At 44.0% G+C, this 21036-nt stretch overlaps 1 protein-coding gene across 1 annotated transcript in view; it reads left to right on the forward strand.

Annotated features, from left to right (window-relative positions):
* The first annotated feature begins 2055 nt into the window (after window positions 1-2055).
* Window positions 2056-21036, forward strand: part of LPCAT2 (lysophosphatidylcholine acyltransferase 2) — a 22809-nt gene continuing 3828 nt past the window's right edge. The window contains exons 1-3 of the mRNA XM_032231145.1: window positions 2056-2497; window positions 15764-15903; window positions 20020-20237. Coding sequence (XP_032087036.1) covers window positions 2279-2497; window positions 15764-15903; window positions 20020-20237 — 577 coding nt within the window. The 5' untranslated portion in view covers window positions 2056-2278. The remainder of the gene's footprint in view (window positions 2498-15763; window positions 15904-20019; window positions 20238-21036) is intronic.

Raw genomic sequence — 21036 nt, forward strand, 5'->3', positions numbered from 1 at the left:
CATCTTCTTAAAGACTTCCAGTGTTGGGGCATTCACAAAGTGAACAATCCTTTCCCACTTCCTTTTCCTGTTCACACCTAAGGATGAGTCTTCCAGAGCTCGGAGTTGTGATTCTCAGCAGCAGCTCAATCCAAAAATGAAGCTGCTGCTTTCAATCCCCTTCTTTGCTCCTCTGACGGTCTCCTGAACTGGATTAGAAAAATCCCAATAAAAGAGACCAGGCAAAAGAAGAACCCATTCCTTCGCCCTCATCTTAAAACCCCCCGGGGGGAATTTACTAGTACTCTTTCCAACTAACCCAAAGCACCAGATACAAGCTGGGTGGAGATGACCCCATAGATGACCCTTGCTCTCTCAAGAACCTTGGAGTACTCATCTCAAACAATCTTAAGCCCCAGAGCTCACTGTAACAGCGTTGACGAAAAGGCATTAAGAGTGGTTAACCTAATTTTGTCAAGCTTCTTCCTCCGTAACGCTGTACTGCTAACCAGGGCATACAAAACCTTTGCCAGACCAATTCTCGAATACAGCTGGTCTGCCAGGAATCCACTCTGTATATCGGACGTTAATATGATTGCGCAAGTCCAGAGGTATTTCACAAGAAGAGTCCTCCACTCCTCTGCTCACAATAGTAATTAGTAATTAATTAGTAATTTAATAAATTTATATGCCGCCCAATCCCGTAGGACTCCTTACGACACTAGGCTCGAAATTTTGGCCTTGGACAACCCGGAACCACATCACCTGCAGTCTGCAGCGTAGTACACAAAATTATCCGCTACAACATCCTACCTGCTAATGACTACTTCAGCTTCAATCTCAATAATACATGGGGAAAACAAGAGATACAAACTCCAGGTAAACTGCTCCAAACTCAATTGCAGAAAATACGACTTCAGCAACGGAGTGGTCAACGCCTGGAATGCTCTACCTGATTCCGTGGTTACATCCTCAAATCCTCACAGCTATGAAGAGCCAAGGTGGCGCAGTGGTTAGAGTGCTGTACTGCAGCCACTTCAGCTGACTGTTATCTGCAGTTCGGCGGTTCAAATCTCACCGGCTCAGGGTTGACTCAGCCTTCCATCCTTCCGAGGTGGATAAAATGAGGACCCGGATTGTTGTTGGGGGCAATATGCTGACTTTGTAAACCGCTTAGAGAGGGCTGAAAGCCCTATGAAGCGGTATATAAGTCTAACTGCAGAGAGCCGAAGTGGCGCAGTGGTTAAATGCAGCACTGCAGGCTACTTCAGCTGACTGCAGTTCTGCAGTTTGGCAGTTCTAATCTCACCGGCTCAAGGTTGACTCAGCCTTCCATCCTTCCGAGGTGGGTGAAATGAGGACCCAGACTGTGGGGGTGATATGCTGACTCTGTAAACCGCTTAGAAAGGGCTGAAAACCCTATGAAGCGGTATATAAGTCTAACTGCTATTGCTATTGCTATTCCACCTCAAACGGTCTGCCGTAGACCTCATCCCATTCTTAAGATGGGCACATGCATAAGCACACCAGCCTGCCTACCGTCCCTCTCCTACTCTCCCCATTTATTTGTATTCATTTATTTCATTTATACCCATGTTTTACACCTGCTGTCTTGTACACTGCTGACAAACTAATAAATACAAATGCAAGAGTTTGGGCAGAAGAGGCATTGGGCGGCTTCCTTCCACACATTAGCAATAGCAGTTAGACTTATATACCGCTTCATAGGGCTTTCAGCCCTCTCTAAGCGGTTTACAGAGTCAGCATATCGACCCCACAGTCTGGGTCCTCATTTCACCCACCTCGGAAGGATGGAAGGCTGAGTCAACCTTGAGCCGGTGAGATTTGAACAGCCAAACTGCAGATAGCAGTCAGTTGAAGTGGCCTGCAGTACTGCACTCTACCCACTGCGCCACCTCAGCTCTCTGACCTTGTCCTTACAGAATTCCCACAACCTTTTCCACAATCCCCTGCGTTGGGTTCCCCTTGCAGAACGGAACCGCCTCCGGGGCAGCCAAGAGGAACAATTATTATTTTTTCCCACAGCCCCAGATCTCCGCTGCCTTCCAACCGGGACGAGGTTCTTCACCATCCTGCAAAGGAAAAGTGGCCGAGAATCGGAGTCGGAGGGAAGGGAGAGGCTTTCCTCGCTCCACCTTTACCTTTCGCCTCTCCACCCCCCCTCCCCGCCCTCCCTCTCTCTCCAGGGCCGGGTCAGGTCGAGGTGTGTCGCGCAAGCGCCTGGGAGCCCCGGGAGGGGCGCTGCCGGCGCCGGGCTGCGCCTGTCTTCAAGCACCCGATGCTGCTTTGCACAGAAGCGGCGGCGGTGGCGACTTTGGAAAGCAGCGCCCTGCCAGCTGGCGACATGGGGAAGCTGCCTTCGCCCACGCCGCCGGAGCCGCAGCAGGAGCCGCAGCAGCGGCTCTTCCTCCTGCCCAGGCAAAAGTCGCTGGCCACCCCCTTGGTGCTCAACCCCTTCGTGCAAGAGACGCGTCTGGACGCCAAGGAAAAAACCTGGGTAGTTTCGGGGACCGCGGGGAGATCGGGAGGGAAGAGCGCTCGGGCAGCTGCGTAAAGGAAAGCGCAAAGGGGGGGGGGTCGGTGGGGAAAAAAGGAAGGGGGGAGAAGGGTGGGGGAGAAGCTGGTGCCCCCACCCAGCTGGAGCAAGGCTAGAGGGGGGGGCAAAGGTATAAAAGGCAGCTCCTGGTCACTTGGTTTTATTTCTGGATGTGGGGGCTCTTCGGGGCTCTCTGATCTGGGTGGGTTTTCTTGCAAACGTTTCATGACCCAACTAGGTAACTTCATCAGTACTAGAAGGGCGTGGGATGTGCGGGGAGGAGGAGGAGGAGGAGGACTGTGGGGTCCTTGGTACTCTCTGAGCTGGGTAGTTTTCTTCCAGATATTTTATGACCCAACTAGGTAACGTTATCAATACTAGAAGGGAGTGGGGTGTGAAGAGTGGAGGAGGAGGAGGAGGAGGAGGAGGAGGAGGAGGAGGAGGAATGTGGGGTCCTTGGTACTCTCTGAGCTGGGTGGATTTTCTTTTTCTTTTTATTAAAGAGTTTTAATAGATTTTACAAGTATTTCCCCTTCCCCTTCCTTCCCTCCCTCCCTCCCCCCCCAACCCCGCACCCCCTCCAACCCTCCCCCCCCTAACCTCCCAGAGCAAAATACAGGGTATAAACATTTAACAATCACACGCTAACATAAACTAACTAACTTTAGCGTCGTACTTTATTTATTTATTTATTTACTTACTTACTTACTTACTTACTTACTTACTTACTTATTATTTATTTATTTATTTATTTATTTATTTATTTATTTATTTATTTATTTATTTATTTATTTATTTGTCTTGTATGCCGCCCACTCCCGGAGGACTCCGGGCAGCTCACAAAAGACAAGGGAAAGAGGGGAACGAGACAAAGACAACATACCTTCACTTATACTTTAGCTCCCCTTTTATTAAGCTAACTTTAAGTAAATCGTAACATTCCTGGTCCATTCATTCATAAGCTAACTGAAATTTCTCGGCCCGATATTTGTTCTGAATGTCATCAGTCCATCTTCTCCATTCCAACTTGCATTTCTCATTGGAATGGTCCTTCAAGTATGCTGATAGTTTGGCCATCTCTGCTAAGTTTATTACTGGGTGGGTTTCCTTGAAGGCATTTCACAGCCCAAACCTGAATAACTTCACCGCTGCTGATCACCTTTCCTAGTCTGGGGCAATGAACCTCTTCCCAGAAAACCAGCCAGCTCAGAGAGTACCAATGGGGGGGGGGGGCGCCCATCCCAATGTTTGAGCTACAAACTTTCTCCTTTGTTTCTGGGATTTCTTGCCACGTTCTGCGTTTGGTGCCTCGGGGCCTTAGAAGTTGGGCTGAACGAGGGGGATAGAGGGGTGAAAATCCCCTCTCTGGAAATGGGGCAGAGAGTGGGGGGGGGAGACTTCTTCTCTCTTTGTTCGTGGCTTTCCTTGGAACGCCCTAAATCTATCCTGGGGATGGCTCCCCGTCTCCTGGAAGCCCGAGACGCAGCTGGAAAAGCGGGGAGGTGGGCTATGGGGAGAGACTCCCTGGAAGGCACCGTGCCGGCAACTTCTTGGCAAGAGGTTTCCGTCGAAGAGATTCTCAGCCCCGTTAAGTCGGGTGGAGGGTTGGCGTTGCAATGTGGGCAGTGTGTAATTGGGTTAGGGGAGATTACAATACAATAATACAATAGCAGAGTTGGAAGGGACCTTGGAGGTCTTCTAGTCCAACCCCCTGCCTAGGCAGGAAATACCATAGATTAGGTGGGAGTGAGAGAGGAAGATCTCTTCGACTTGCAGGAGGAGTTTTTGCTTTGAATTAGGATAATTCCTTTTTTTGGTGGGGGGAGAAAAGCTTTTAGTGTAAAATTGAAGGTGTGTGGGGCAGGGGGTTGTATATTCTTTGGGGGGGGTCTGCTTAGAAGCGCCCCCCCTCCCCTCTCAATGGCTCCCGTGATTTCTCTCCCCAACCTTCTTTACTGAGCAGAGAGTTGGGTGGGAGTCTAAAGGTCATTTAGTCCACCCCCTGGCTCTGATGAGCCAATTGAAGTGGGGGGGGCACACCCCAGCTTAGAGGGGACGTGGTCTCGTCTTGAATGTATAATGGTGAGAGTTTTAACCTCCATTGCTGTGAGAAACTACAAAGACCTCAAAATGGAAAGAAATAGAGGGGAAAAAAACTGATAAGTGCAGTAAAAAAGAAAAAAAGAGAGAGAAAGATGTAGTGAAAAATGATACAAAGACATCAAAAATTATTTTCTCTGTTTCAGCGCCTCGTTTAAGTCTCTTCTGTTGTTCTAAGCCAGAAATAACTTTTCGTATACCGGTATTTATTAAATTTGTCGCTCCCGCTGACTCTGGACAGAGAGAGAGACAAACAAATCATACTTAGCTTTTTCTCCCCATCTTGTTCTTTATTTGCCAGTCCTACCTCACAGGGTTGGCGTTCCACTTTTGTAGCTGCGTAGGGCAACTTTCCATTTGCAAAGCATATCTATTTTCAAAAAAATATGTCTTTTGTGCAAGAATCTGGCAAGAAGATTTGCTAGAATTTGGTACAAAGTTCTGGGTTTTTTAAAACAAAAATAAACGGACCCCAAAGGTAGAATCTAACCGATAGACTGCTTCGGCATGTGGAGGTTCCATATCCCGATGATTAAGAGCCTTTGGATGGATGTTCCTGCTGATTTTGCTCCATTCTTTAATGAGCCAAGGTGGCGCCGTGGTTAAATGCAGCACTGCAGGCTACTTCAGCTGACTGTAGTTCTACAGTTCGGCGGTTCAAATCTCACCGGCTCAGGGTTGACTCAGCCTTCCATCCTTCCGAGGTGGGTAAAATGAGGACCCGGATTGTTGTTGGGGGCAATATGCTGACTCTGTAAACCGCTTAGAGAGGGCTGAAAGCCCTATGAAGCGGTATATAAGTCTAACTGCTATTGCTATCTAACTGCTATTTAAAAAGAAAGAAAAAAAAGTTGATTAAACCAAATATTCTTTCTGCAGCCCATCCACGAGGAGGGCTGCACCTGTTGCACTCCTGCCTGGGGACAGTGCAGGCTTTTTAATCTCCAAATTGCTCTCCCCTCCTGCTTACAGTTCTTGCAACCCTATTAGGAAATAAGTTGCCTTTTCGCACAATTTCATAGGCGCGGAAGTGAATGTGAAAAATGTCTTCATGAACAGACAGGAAGGGGACAAAACCCAGACACTTAGAAGAGCAAGATCTGAATTCCAGAAATCCTGAATTCGATATTTAACACCTTATTTTTTTTTTTTTAAAAAAAATATTCTGATAGAACAAGTAGATTGAAGAGTAGATCGAAGAGGATCGCCTGCTCAGTCATTGTCTAAAATGATTGGCCCCCTGACCTTGGGTTTTATCCTGATCTTAGTTTCCCCATTTCTCAGTTACAAAAGTTTTTCGGAACTTCCCTTTTTGCAAATGTTTATACCAAGGAGACAGGATGTTTAGTAGCAAGTAGAAGTTCTTATGAAACAGGAATTGCTGGGGGAGCTGGACGGGGTCTCCCTCTTTTAAAGGGACGTGGTGGCTCAGCGGTTAAGACGCTGAGCTTGTTGATCAGAAGAAAGTTTGGCAGTTCGAATCCCTTACGCCGCCTAATGGAGTGAGCTCCTGTCACTTAGCTTCTGGCACCTGGGGTCTAATTGTACATTCCCAGTGAATTCATAAGTGAACTGAAGCTGGGCCAATGGCGTAAATTAATAAATATATTTTTGCGAATTTCAAAAGCTGTGCAATTTTAGATTTTAAAGTAACGTGATTGCACTTGTATACTGTTGCTCTTTAATTCCAGTGTAAAAATAGGACAAGCTGAATATATTAATAGATAGTGGAAATACACCGAAGGGAGGAGTAGAGGGATAGAAGAAAGAGGGGTAGAGAGGACGGGAGGGAGGGTGAGAAGGAAGGGAGGGAGTGTACTGGGAGAGAGGAGTGGTAGAGGGGGGGGAAGTAAGGTAGAGGGGAATGATGGAGGGAAGATGGAAAGTTGGAGGGGGGCAAAAGAAAGGGTGTATGGAGGGTCGAAGAGATACATTGGGTTTCTATTTTGGGGGGTATTATTGACAAGAGGAATGGCTGTGTTTATTGTTTAAAATTATAAGGCCCCGGTTCTGCACAGTATATATGTGACTGTACGAAAATGAAAATGGAAAATAAAAACACATTTACAGGGGGGGAAAAAAAGCTGTGCAATTGTTTGAGATCCCAAATAAGAAAACAACAAACATGGCAGTACAGATGTTTTCAACATCTTTGGGGGGAGAGTCAATGGTTTGACTCCTTTTTTTTTAGTAGGTTTAATAGACTTTTTGAGGGACGCGGTGGCTCAGTGGCTAAGTCGCTCAGCTTGTCGATCAGAAAGGTTCCGCAGTTTGGCAGTTCGAATCCCTAGCGCCGCGTAACGGAGTGAGCTCCTGTTATTTGTCCCACCTTCTGCACAACCTAACAGTTCGAAAGCACGTAAAAATGCAAGTAGAAAAATAGGAACCAACTTTGGTGGGAAAGTAACAGCGTTCCGTGCGATTTCGGCGTTGAGTCATGCCGGCCACATGACCACGGAGATGTCTTCGGACAGCGCTGGCTCTTCGGTTTTGAAACGGAGATGAGCAACGCCCCCTAGAGTCAGGAACGACTAGCACATATGTTCTATGGAGCTGAGGTGGCGCAGTGGTTAAATGCAGCACTGCAGGCTACTTCAGCTGACTGCAGTTCTGCAGTTCGGCTGTTCAAATCTCACCGGCTCAGGGTTGACTCAGCCTTCCATCCTTCCGAGGTGGGTAAAATGAGGACCCGGATTGTTGTTGGGGGCGATATGCTGACTCTGTAAACCGCTTAGAGAGGTCTGAAAGCCCTATGAAGCGGTATATAAGTCGAACTGCTATTGCTATTGCTATGTTCAGGGGGAACTTTTACCTCTTTTAAAGCAACTCACTCCCTATTGCAAGTCGGGCATCAAACCCTGAGTTATTTTTTAGTTGTAATCAGTTGCTATGAAGACGGTTTCCTTTGCTGTGTTGACAGCTGAAATTTATTGGCTTCGTAATCTCTGCAGTCAGGATTTCCCCTGCTTGTGTTGAGATTTATCTCGTTTGAGGTCTTGGTTCACGGCTGAGCTATACAAAGACTGGCCTTAAACGGAGTTTACAGAAAGAGAGAATAATTTCTGCCCTGTTATTTCCTTTCCATGTCATTCCAAGCGCGGTTGACTCAGCCTAAATCCCGGCAGGGAAGTTTTCGAAAACAAAGCTGGATGAGAATTGCAGGTAGTCCTCGGATTACGGCCATGAGGGGGGCTGATTTTTTTAAAAATGTTGCTAAGTGGGACGGTTCAGTGAGTTTTGCCCCGTTTGACGACCTTTCCTGCTACGGTCGTTAAGTGAATCACCGCAGGGGTTAAGCTAAGTAATGCAGTCGTTAAGTGAATCTGGCTTCCCCGTTGACTTTGCTTGTCAGACGGTCACAAAAGGAGATCACGTGACACACACACCCCGGGACACGGCAACCGTCAGCTGCCGGGCATCTGGATTTTGATCATGTGACCAAGGGAATGGTGCAACAGTCATAAGTGTGGAAAGTGGTCTTAAGTTCCTTTTACACTAGCCTTGTATCTTTGAAGAGTCACTAAATGAACTGTCGTAAGTCGAGGTCGACCTGTACAATGAAGGCATAGCAAAAACAAAGTTCATGAAAAAGCTGCTAGTTTTATTGGTAACTACCTGTTAACCCGGCGTTGCCCCGGTCTTTGTTTACCCCAATCCTGTAGTAGACATTCACAAATGTCCAGAAGAAACGTAATTTCTAATATTGGATTTTCCCCCTTACCAGAGGGAGACCCCTTGTGGAGCACTGTGAAGCCGTGGCAACTGTACAGTAGAATTCATTTTACGGTAGTACAGTAGAAGCCATTTAAGGCACAACAGGGTAGGTAGGCAGGTAGGTAGGTTGGTAGGTTGGTAGGTTGGTTAGGTAGGTAGCTAGGTAGGTTAGATAGGTAAGTTAAGTAGGTAGGTAGGTAGGTAGGTAGAAGATAGATAGGTAGGTAGGGTAGGTAGCTAGGTAGGTAGACAGATAGATAGGTAGGAAGGTAGGTAGGTAGCTAGGTAGGTTAGGTAGGTAGGTAGGTAGGTAGGCAGGCAGACAGACAGACAGACAGACAGACAGAAAGGTAGGTTAGGTAGGTTAGGTAGGTAAGGTAGGTAGGTTAGGTAGGTAGTTAGGTTAGGTAGATAGGTAGGTTAGGTAAGTAGGTTAAGTAGGTAGGTTAGATAGGTCGGTTAGGTAGGTAGACAGATAGTTAGATAGATAGGTAGGAAGGTAGGTAGGTTAGGTAGGTTAGGTAGGTAAGATAGGTAGGTTAGGTAGGTAGTTAGGTTAGGTAGATAGGTAGGTTAGGTAAGTAGGTTAAGTAGGTAGGTTAGATAGGTCGGTTAGGTAGGTAGACAGATAGGTAGATAGATAGGTAGGAAGGTAGGTAGGTTAGGTAGGTTAGGTAGGTAGGTAGGTTGCTAGACAGGTAGGTAGGTAGGTAGGTAGGTAGGTAGGTAGGTAGGTAGGTAGATAGATAGATAGATAGATAGATAGATAGATAGATAGATAGATAGATAGATAGATAGATAGATAGATGATAGATAGATAGATAGATATTCACTATATATTGCAGGGACCATTCACAACTCTGGTTGGCTACTTTTATAACACAGATTTAATTCTAAGGAAGCTGTAGCCTCCTCCATTTCTTGGCTTCTGGCTTTTTTTTTCAGAAAGCAGGAATAACCTGATATTCTGAGAAAGAAAGCCCGCATTCTTGAATGCTTTCGGATAAGACTTTCCCGTTTTCTCCCAGAATGTTTAAAATTCTTAAAATCTTGCCAGCTACCTAACCACAAAGTCCTTGCACCAAGTTAAAGGTCTCACATTGAAGCAAAAAAAAAAAAAAAACAAGTGAAAGATAAATAAATGCAAAGAAGAAAAAAAAGTTTCCCCTTGAATATATTTATTAAATAATACAGGCCAAAAATTGCTGGTAGTTTTTGCCTGCTTGCATGCTTATAAAATACATTATTGCAATCCAAAGAGAGCCAATAGATGCCTGTTCACTTTTTGAATTTTTATTATTAGTGGTTTGCTTTCCCATTTCCTTTTCGATTCTCAACAGCAAATGTAAACTATTAAGGTTTTGTTTTTTTAAAAAATAAGCATTGCAATTATATGACGCCAGAGATATTGTTTAAGATAGAGAGGTACTTCTAATGACTGGAAATGTGGAAAACGTGAAGGGATAGTTTTTCATTCACGGGGAACTTGCAAAAAAAAAAAAATACTGGATACATATGGCAATTGCTGCTTACTTCCTTAGATATCTTTCCTTCTGTCCTTTTTGTTATTTGTCATTTTTTTTTCTTTGACCCTTTCATAATCTTTACATTCTTCTCAGTTTTGGTAGGTTTATTAAATCTTTGCAATATCAGAACAGTGCTTGTCAAGTTTAAGGCGTATGGACTTCAACTCCCAGAATTCCCCAGCCAGCAGGGGGAATTCTGGGAGTTGAAATCCAGATATCTCGCTAAGTTTGATAAACTCGGAATGAGATGATTCCTGTACTGCTTTAAGGAAGTGTTGTGGCCTGCCACTGGAGCTGGGAGCAGATTCGGACAGTGAGGAGGTTGGGGAGGAACCTGGGCCAGTCCTGGAGTCTGGGAAAGGCTCTGAGGAGGGCTCTGTGTCAGAGGAAGAGAGAGGGCCAGGGCCGTATGCCAGTTATCAGCTGCTTTCAGAGTCAGACATCAGTGAGGCAGAAGAACAGCTGGAGCCTGTTCCCAGTGTGCGCATACACAGAGTTGCCACATGAAGGAAACAGCTAAAGAACAAGGGTTGACTTGGGAGTAAAGCCACAGGTAGACGATGAATGGCCCCTTCCAGAGGAAATAAAAGAGGAGCGAAAGGGGAGTGGAGTTTGCAGGAGACAATTAGTTCGCTTAATTGATTCGCGACTCTCCGAGACTCCTTGCCAAGTTCTGCAGATAATCAGCCTGGCAGCTCTCCAAACCAGATAAGGTCTGTGACCATAAATCCTCCCTTGAAAGACTTCACTGAATGGGAATGAGCAGAATCCACAGGAAATTAATAAAAGGGGATTTTGTCGGGACCAGGAGTTTGCTTCATGCTCTTGGGAAGCTTCGGTTAGAACAGGAAAAGCACAATAAACAAACAAATAAATAAAAATAAATAGAAATAAATAAAAATAAATAATAAATAAATAATAAATAAATAAATAATAAATAAATAATAAATAATAAATAAATAATAAATAAATAAATAATAAATAAATAATAAATAAATAATAAATAAATAATAAATAAATAATAAATAAATAATAAATAAATAATAAATAAATAATAAATAAATAATAAATAAATAATAAATAAATAATAAATAAATAATAAATAAAAATAAATAAATAATAAATAAATAATAAATAATAATAATAAATAATAAATAAATAATAAATAAATAATAAATAAAAATAAATAAATAATAAATAAATAATAAATAAAAATAAATAAATAATAAATAAATAATAAATAATAAATAATAAATAAAAATAAATAAATAAGTAATAAGTAAAAGTAATAAGTAATAAGTAAAAGCAATAAGTAAAAAGTAAAAAGTAAAAAGTAATAAGTAATAAGTAATAAGTAATAAGTAATAACAAACAAACAAATATAAATAGTAAATAAATAAATAAATAAATAAATAAATAAATAAATAAATTAATAAATAAATTAATTAATTAATTAATATGAACAGGTCAAAACCCGCCACAAGCAGCTGTTCTTAAAAATGCCTTCTGGACATTTTCAGGCGCAATGCAATTCAAAACCTGCCTTTTGTACTCTAAGAAACGGTGTTTTCTTACCGCAAATTTGTCATTGCCGCGGGACCCACCCTTTGGCATCCTGCAATCCTCCTGCCTCGGATCTGAAGTTTGCTTTAGACAGAAGATAGGGCAGGTCCGTCAACCTGCCAGCCAGAAGGACATTTCACAACTTCCCTTCTGAGCAATCTGCATTCCACTTAGCAATATCATCAGAGAGATGTTATCCTTGAAGGAAGCGATACGAAGCTGTTGCTTTAGCTGCAGGTTACAAATAGATGCGGTGCACTTCATAAGCTCTCCAAAGATTTGCAAAATCTTGAGAGTTAAAAGGCCACGCCTTTTCATCATAATTTGCAAATTTGGGAAGCTGAAAGCCGTATCTCTTCATAATAACTTGCAAATTCTGAGACTTGAAGGTCACACCTCTTCATAATAATTTGAAAGTTATTTCAAATAATGAAGAGCCAGCGCTGTCCGAAGACATCTCCGTGGTCATGTGGCCGGCCTGACTAAATGCCGAAGGTGCACGGAACACTGTTACCTTCCCACCAAAGCTGGTTCCTATTTTTCTACTTGCATTTTTTTACATGCTTTCGAACTTCTAGGTTGGCAGAAGCTGGGACAAGTAACGGGTGTTCACTCCGTTATGCGGTGCTAGGGATTCAAACCGCCGACCTTTCTGATCAACAAGCTCAGCCTCTTAGCCACTGAGCCACCGGGTCCCTCTGTGACAATGGTACACCTTTGCAATAATTGTTCTATTTTGTAAAGAAAGCTTCAGTTCACCTTTCCTTTTGCAACGGTAGCTGTTTTGAACCTGGTTCGTAGGAAGACAGCGGTATGATTTAATTTCCTTTTTTAAAAAAAAAAAAGAAGAAGAAAAAATTAGTCACCACTTCCTGTATCTGATATTTTAAAACTTGAAGATACGGAACATCGAGGTCTTTTCTGTACATTTGCCTTGCTGTGGTGACCTCTTCATTGAACCCCAACCCTGAACTTAACTTTGGACGATTTAATCACATCTGACATTTCAAAGAATATTTCCTCCTTTCTTCTCTCTGCTTCTTCCTTTTAACACGGCCGGCTGTGAATGACCAATAATAGATGGTCTGCCTTAAGCATTGAAGAAAAGTCTTTCATTTTTGTGAAGGTGCTGGGCTGCATATTAGTATACCGTTAAATTAATATTTAACTATTTCTGGCACCTGCCAGGTGGAAACATACCCTGAAACAAGGCATCTTACTATTGAGAAGGTTTCTGAAATTTACATTAAACCTGCTTTGCTAGTCTTGGTTGCACATTAAATTACTCTAAACGGGACATTGTTTTCTATATCTCTCTGAGGTTGATTAATGGTCAATGACTTAACTCAAGCCATTAAAAAGTTACTTAAGTTTTCCAAGTTTTTGTCCAATCAATATTTGCCAGTAACTTATTTACTGACCAGCGGCTTGCGGAGCTGACAGCAGAGTCAGAGAGTGAGGAGGTTGGGGTGGAACATGGGCCAGTCCTGGAGTTTGAGGAAGGCTCGGAAAAGGGCTCTGCATCGGAGGCAGAGAGGAGGCCAGGGCCATCTGGGAGTTATGTGCTGCCTCCAGAGACGGACATCAGTGAGGCAGAGGAATAGGGGGAGCCTATTCCTAGTGCACGCATGCGCAGAGCTGCCAAAAGACAAGAACAGTTAAGACAAAAGGGGCGACTCAGGAGAAAGGCTTGGACATAATTGGCCCCTCCTATAAGACATAAAGGAGGAGCAAATGAAGGTGAGCTTTTGCAGGAAGCAACTGTGTTCGTTCTGGTCGGTTTAAACTCTGAAGCTTCGTTTTGACTCTGTGCTCTGTTTGACCTTGCAAAACTAATTGGCAATTTTGGTCCTTGGCAGCATTTCAAGGGAGATCAAGGTGGGTGCTTATCAGCTTTATCCCGAAAGACTTTGGCAGATTTCTGTCCGACTATTCACAAATTGTGATTCATTACGGGCTGTGAATGAAAATAATTCACAGCCGTTTAACTAAAAAAGAGGTTTTTTGGGGGACTAAGCGTGTGATTTTTACTGTCTCAGGATGCCTAGGTCAGAACGACTGTATTTAACGTTCATTGATGACAAATCCCTCCTTTATGAATCTAAAACTCTGGTGTTAAGCATAGGATATTCAGGGAATCTTGTGGCAAGGAGTTCCATCGGCAATGCATTTTGAGCTACAGCAATTTAACTTTCTCATCCCAGACTTCTTCTGGTTTTCTGGTTTTTGTATTACCCACATTCAAATGTGGGGGGGGGGATCTGACTGTTCTTTTCACCAATTTCTGAACTCAGTTCTCAATCTCTCTCCTACCGTTCCAGGAACGTTGCTTTTTAGGAAAAATAAACCAGCCCCTGTGGATTTGTTTATGAAAGGCTCTTGAGAGAGAAAGTGAAAAAATGTGTTTAGAAAATACTTGGTAGTCAGTTACTCCGGTTGAACTGAATGGATGGCTCTTAGCCCAGAGGAATGAGTAGAAGATGAGTTTGCAAAAACGTTTAATCATTTAAAGGACCATCAGCTCCATTTTTACAACGTGCAAAGCTTGTAAACTTTTAATTTGAGTTATAGTATGATCCAGTGCATAATACCCCGCCTTTAATCCAGTAAACAAGTTGAAGTAAGTTTTGGGAAGAGAACCCTAAATGGGAATATTAGAAAGGTGGCTAGATGTGGGGTTTGAGTTTAACAGAATAATAGAGTTGGAATAGCAATAGCAATAGCAATAGCAGTTAGACTTATATACCGCTTCATAGGGCTTTCAGGCCTCTCTAAGCGGTTTACAGAGAGTCAGCATATCGCCCCCAACAACAATCCGGGTCCTCATTTTACCCACCTCGGAAGGATGGAAGGCTGAGTCAACCCTGAGCCGGTGAGATTTGAACAGCCGAACTGCTGAACTAGCAATCAGCTGAAGTAGCCTGCAGTACAGCACTTTAACCACTGTGCCACCTCGGGACCTTGGAGGTCTTCTAGTCCAACCCCCTGCTTAGGCAGGAAACCCAACACCACTTCAGACAAATGGATATCCAACATCTTCTTAAAAACTTCCAGTGCTGGGACATTCACAACTTCTGGAGGCAATTTGTTCCACTGATTAATTCTTCTAACTGTCAGGGAATTCCTCCTTAGTTCTAGGTTCTTCTTCTTCTTGATTAGTTTCCACCCATTGCTTCTTTTCCTGCCCTTAGGTGCTTTGGAGAATAGGTTGACCCAGTGGTGGGTTTCAAATTTTTTTGGAACCTACTCTGTGGCCACCTTTGTGGGAGTGGCTTGATGGCCATGTGACCTGGTGGGAGTGGCTTGCCAGCCATGTGTTCTCCCTCTCCCTCCCTCTCTCTCTCTCCTTCCTTCCTTTTGTCTCTCTGTCCCTTTTTTCTTTTTTTCTTTCATCTCTCACTCTTTTTCTTTCTTTCCTTTCTTTCTTCCTTTCTCTCTCTCTCTGTGTCAGTCTGTCTATCTGTGTGTGTGGGAGACAGTGGTGGGTTTCAAAAATTTTTGGAACTTCTTCTGTAGGTGTGGCCTGCTTTCTGGGTCCACTGGTGGAACCTCTTCTAACCGGTTCAGGAGATTTGACGAACCGGTTCTACCGAGTAGGTGCGAACTGGTAGGAACCCGGCCCCCCACCCCACCTCAGTCCTATCTAGTTCTTCTTTTCATTAAACGAAAAATACCCAATTCCTGCAACCATTCTTCATAGGGAGGAGTTTGTGGTGCAATCAGAACATTGTGTGTGTTGAAGTTGTTTTAACGCTAACCAAAGATGCCTTTTAAAAAACAAGTTGACATCCTATTCTTATGCATGCCAGTGCTGTGTGTGAGGTCATTTAAGGTGGTCCTGACAAGTGTCATCGGCATCTTCATATCCGATCACATGGGCGCCAAGCCACTCCCATCCGGTCACATGGGTGGCAAGCCACTCCCACAAAGGAGGCCACACCCACAGAGTAGGTTCGAACAATTTTTGAAACCCACCACTGATTCAGGGAGTTGAAGTCCTCGCCCCTTAAAGTTGCCAAAGTTGAGAAGCCTTAGAAATACAGAGCATAGAGTTTTTGGGTTTTTTTGAAATATTGCAGGTTGAGGACTCTCTGTACTGAGGCAAACAACTCTCACACTTCTCTGAATTGCAGAAGTTGAGCAGATCAAGTTTGGCCCTCAATTTGATCTGACCTAACTTGGATCTCATCCCTGGATCCGCAGGAAGTGGTGGAGTTGAGATTGTTCCCCGGTGCACAAATTTAACCCCAGACTTCATGCTTCTGAAGTCAAGAATTCCAGAAGTTGTCCAGATGTGTCTTTAACGTGGTCCCTTCTTTCTCAGGTGTTCTTCTTGGGCCTTATCCTCCTCCCTCTACGTGCTGCGTTCATCGTACTCCTTCTGTTGCTGGCTTGGCCTTTTGTCCTCCTCGCAACATCCTGCACCAATGAAAAAGGCTCGGCGCCCCTCCGAGGATGGAGAAGGTAATATGGGACATATCTAAAGACTGTTATTTGTATTTTTCATGGAAGCATCACCTGGTTTGCAAAGAGGAGAGAATGTCGAAAGAGTTGAGATCACGGCGGCGTGGAGGTCATTTATTGTGTGAAACACCTTCATTTTTCATTCTGACTTGAAATAAATGTTGACTCTACACAAATCACCTCCAATTTCTGTTTTTAAATGTAGCTTAGGAACCCAACTGGTGCTCCGATAACAGGAAATTTGGACAGATTCCAACATTTTGCAGCAGAACTGGATGAAAAGCTCACACATATGCAACTTGGACTTAATTTTGTCTTCAGCAAGGGGAACGGAAGTACTGCGATGTTTTATACAATAGCAGAGTTGGAAGGGACCTTGGAGGTCTTCTAGTCCAGTCCCCCTGCCTAGGCAGGAAACCCTATACCGTTTCAGACAAATGGCGATCCAACATCTTCTTAAAAACCTCCAGTGTTGGAGCATTCACAACTTCTGGAGGCAAGTTGGTTCCACTGATTAATTGTTCTCACTGTCAGGAAATTTCTCCTCATTTCTAAGTTGCTTCTCTCCTTGATTAGTTTCCACCCATTGCTTCTTGTCCTGCCCTCAGGTGCCTTGGAGAATAGCTTGACTCCCTCTTCTTTGGGGCAACCTCTGAGATATTGGAAGACTGCTATCATGTCTCCCTTAGTCCTTCTTTTCATGAAATTAGACATACCCAGTTCCTGCAACCGTTCCTCATATGTTTTAGCATCCAGTCCCCTAATCATCTTTGTTGCTCTTCTCTGCACTCTTTCTAGAGTCTCCACATCTTTTCCACATTTCTTTTTGTCCTTTTGAAAAAATGAACAAATGACTCTAAACTTCTTGTTTTAAGATTGGAAGACGTGTCTTTCAGGGTTAGCTGACCTGTACCGTTATGGGGTTAATGATAACAATATTTATTTGATAACAGTGTTTATTTCCTGCAGCATTCATAAATCTCATCCAAAACTCGATCCTTCTGCCTAGCCACCCTTTGATTTTGCTAACTGATCTCTTGTGATAATACATAAATATTAATGCTTTCCCCCAACATCATCGGGTGACCCAAAATTTTACTTTCTTTTTTAATGCTTTTAATTGCAAGCTGTACACTTTTCATAAGGGACGTGGTGGCTCAGTGGCTAAGACGCTGAACTTGTTGATCAGAAAGGTCGGCAGTTCGAATCCCTAGCGCCGCGTAATGGAGCGAGCTCCCGTTACTTGTCCCAGCTTCTGCCAGCCTAGCAGTTCGAAATCAAATATGCTATCTGTTCAGCAAAGATATCCTATCATGCATAGGATGCGTGGCTCAGTGGCTAAGACGCTGAGCTTGTCGATCAGAAAGGTCGGCGGTTTGAATCCCTAGCGCCGCATAACGGAGTGAACACCCGTTACTTGTCCCAGCTTCTTCCAACCTAGCAGTAGAATGCAAGTAGAAAAATAGGGACCACCTTTGGTGGGAAGGGAACAGCGTTCCGTGCGCCTTCGGCATTTAGTCATGCCGGCCACATGACCATGGAGACGTCTTCGGACAGCGCTGGATCTTTGGCTTTGAAATGGAGATGAGCACCGCCCCCTAGAGTCGGGAATGACTAGCACATATGTGCAAGAGGAATGTTTACCTTTACCTTTTCAGTTTGTATATGCATAGCTTTGTGGGTTTTTGTTGTTTGTGTTGTACGTTTTGGTAATACTGTGATAGGCTATTCTTTCCCCCTCACCCGCCCGCCCCCATCCCACCAACTAATGAAAAGGGCCGGAAGTCGACAAATAAAGATGCAAATGAATAATTAGGACAAATATTGATTCACGGGGTGGGAATTGCAACGGTTGAATGAGGCAGCTGAGCTTATGTAAATGTTGGAAATAGCTCCAGCATTCGCTTTGTAGAAACGAGGAGGGGGATTCTGCATGGAGCCACGTCTTAAAGAGCTGGGGAAATAGGTGAACAGTGTGTGTGTGTCTGTGTGTGTGTGAACAACTCATATTTACATTTGAGTCAGTGTTGACTCTTGGAACAACTTCCTGGATCAGTTTTCTTCCTGCAGTTTTCTTGGCCAGGTTTCAGAAGCGGTTTGTCATTGCCTGCTTTCTAGGGTGGTGAGAGATGGACTGGCCCACGGTCACCCCAGCTGGCCTTGTGCCTAAGGCAAGACTAGAACTCACGGTCTCCTGGTTTCTGGCCTGAGGCCTTAAACCAGAGGATGGGCCTCTTCTTTACAACCTGTGGATTTCAAATCTCCCAGAATTCCTGAGCCAGCATGTCCACAAGTCACAGGGGGTCATAATTGCTTGTCCGCTTCAACCACTGGCTCCAGGTTGTACCTGCTTACCTTTCATTACAGTTAAAGCTTCCATCGCTAAACAATGAGGTCGTTCAATGAATCGTCATGTGTCAGTGACTGATTTTATCATGGTCCTTAATGAATCAAGTGCATGTTAAGTATGCTGATTCTTCCTATTGATTTTGCTGGTTGGAACACACAAACAGACACACACCCAGAGACAGAGAGCGAGAGAGAGAGACAGAGACAGAGAGAGAGAGAGAGGCAGAGAGAGGCAGACAGACACACACACACACACACACAGAAACACACATACACAGAGAGAGAGACATACACACACACAGAGGCAGAGAGAGAGAGAGAGAGAGAGAGACACAGAGAGAGACAGACAGACACAGAGAGAGAAGCAGAGAGAGAGAGACAGAGAGAGACAGAGACACAGAGAGAGGCAGAGAGACAGACACAGAGGGACAGAGAGACATACAGAGAGAGAGAGAGGCAGACACAGAGAGAGAGAGAGAGGCAGACACACACACACACATACAGAGGCAGAGAGAGAGACAGACAGACAGACACAGAGAGAGGCAGAGACACACAGAGAGAGAGAGAGAGAGGCAGACACACACACACACAGAGAGAAACATACACAGAGAGAAAGAGACACACACACAGAGGCAGAGAGACAAAGAGACACACAGAGAGAGAGAGGCAGAGAGAAGCAGACACACACACACACACACAGAAGAGAAACACATACACACACACAGAGGCAGAGAGAAAGACAGACAGACAGACACACAGAGAGAGGCAGAGAGAGAGAGACAGACAGAGAGAGAAGCAGAGAGACAGAGACAGACAGAGAGAGAGGCAGAGAGAGGCAGACAGACACACTCACACACAGAGAGAGAGACACACACACAGAGAGAGACACACACAGAGGCCAGAGAGACAGAGAGACACACAGAGAGAGAGAGAGGCAGAGAGAGGCACACACAGAGAGAGTAAGAGAGTGAGAGAGAGAGTGAGAGAGAGAGAGAGAGAAGAGAAGAGAAACACACACAGAGAGAGGCAGAGAGAGAAAGACAGAAACAGACGGGCAGAGACAGAGAGAGACAGACAGAGAGAGAGGCAGAGAGAGGCACACACACACACACACACACAGAGAGAGAAACATACACAGAGAGAGAGACACACACAGAGAAAGAGAGAGACAGAGAGAGAGACAGAGACAGAGAGAGACACACAAAGAGATATCACGTGACCCAGATGTTGCAACCATTGTAAGCAACTGCCAGTCGCCAAGCTCCTGAATTGTAGTCCCAAGGACGCTGCAACAGTTGTGAAGACTGTTGGTCCTTTTTCAGGGCCCTTGTTAATTTCAGACGGCGGCTAAAGTTTTAGAGTATAATTCAAGGACGAGCTTCAGTCAATATCAATATCAACATTAATATTAGCTTATCCATTTTAACAAACCTCCCTTGTATCATTCGTCCTTTTTTTTTGTATCTGCAGGTTTCTAACATCTGTTTTTATTAGCTAGTCGTTGATAAAATATGTCCCACGTGAAAAAGTATCCAGTTTCTTCCTTTTCCTTGATTGTAAGTGTCCGTCTATCCATTTCTGCACATTCTAATATATATTTTTTTAATCCCCTTTTCATTATGCAGGGATCTCTTCACTCTTCAATCGTTGTGCAAATGCAGTTCTGGCTGCGGGCAACACACGTAAAATAAAATACGTTTTCCCCTTGTTATACTTTATCTGGTAGAATGCCCAACAAAAACATCTCTCTCTCTCTTTCTCTGCAAGGAGAATATCCAAGATCGGCCTCCACATCTTCGGCCGAGCCTTGTTCTTCGCAATGGGCTTCCAAGTCAAAGTCAAAGGGAAAGTCGCTAGTCCTCAAGAGGCGCCCATCTTGGTGGTCGCTCCGCACTCGACCTTCTTCGACAGCATCGTTTGTGCCGTGGCAGGCTTGCCCTCGGTGGTGTCCAAGGAAGAGAATATCTTTGTGCCCATTTTTGGCAGTAAGTGTCCCGGCAAAACTCGAGCAAATCGACATTTTTCCCACCTTCCTGTCTCTTCACAAATTTATTTGCCACTAGGTGATAACCCGGTGTTGCCTGGGTATTTATTTATAGGGGGAAAATGTCCGGTTGAAACGTAATTTCTAATGTTGGATTTTCCCCCCTTGCCAGAGGGAGCCCCCTTGTGGAGTACTGTGAAGCCGTGGCAACTGTACAGTATAAGCCATTTTACGGTAGTACAGTAGAATCCATTTTAAGGCACAACAGGCTGTATCTTAACAGAACACCCCCCCAAGGAGCGTTAGGGGTGTCCTACCCCCACAGCATTTGTTTCCAGAGAGAAAGTCATCTGTGTACCAACTTTGGTTGAAATTGCTCAAGGCATTCCAGAGTTATGCTGGAACATACGCACACACACAGCCAGATAGATAGATAGATAGATAGATAGATAGATAGATAGATAGATAGATAGATAGATAGATAGATAGATAGATAGATGATAGATGATAGATAGATAGATAGATAGATAGATAGATAGATGATAGATAGATAGATAGATAGATAGATAGATAGATAGATAGATAGATAGGTACGTACGTAGGTAGGTAGGTAGACAGACAGACAGACAGACAGACAGACAGACAGACATAGAGATAGAGATAGAGATAGAGATATATAGATACATAGATAGATAGATAGGTAGATAGATAGATAGATAGATAGATAGATAGATAGATAGATAGATAGATAGATAGATATAGATATAGAGAGATAGAGAGATAGAGATAAATAGATTTGA

Source organism: Thamnophis elegans, chromosome 14, assembly GCF_009769535.1.
Source record: "Thamnophis elegans isolate rThaEle1 chromosome 14, rThaEle1.pri, whole genome shotgun sequence".
Classification (NCBI taxonomy): domain Eukaryota; kingdom Metazoa; phylum Chordata; class Lepidosauria; order Squamata; family Colubridae; genus Thamnophis; species Thamnophis elegans.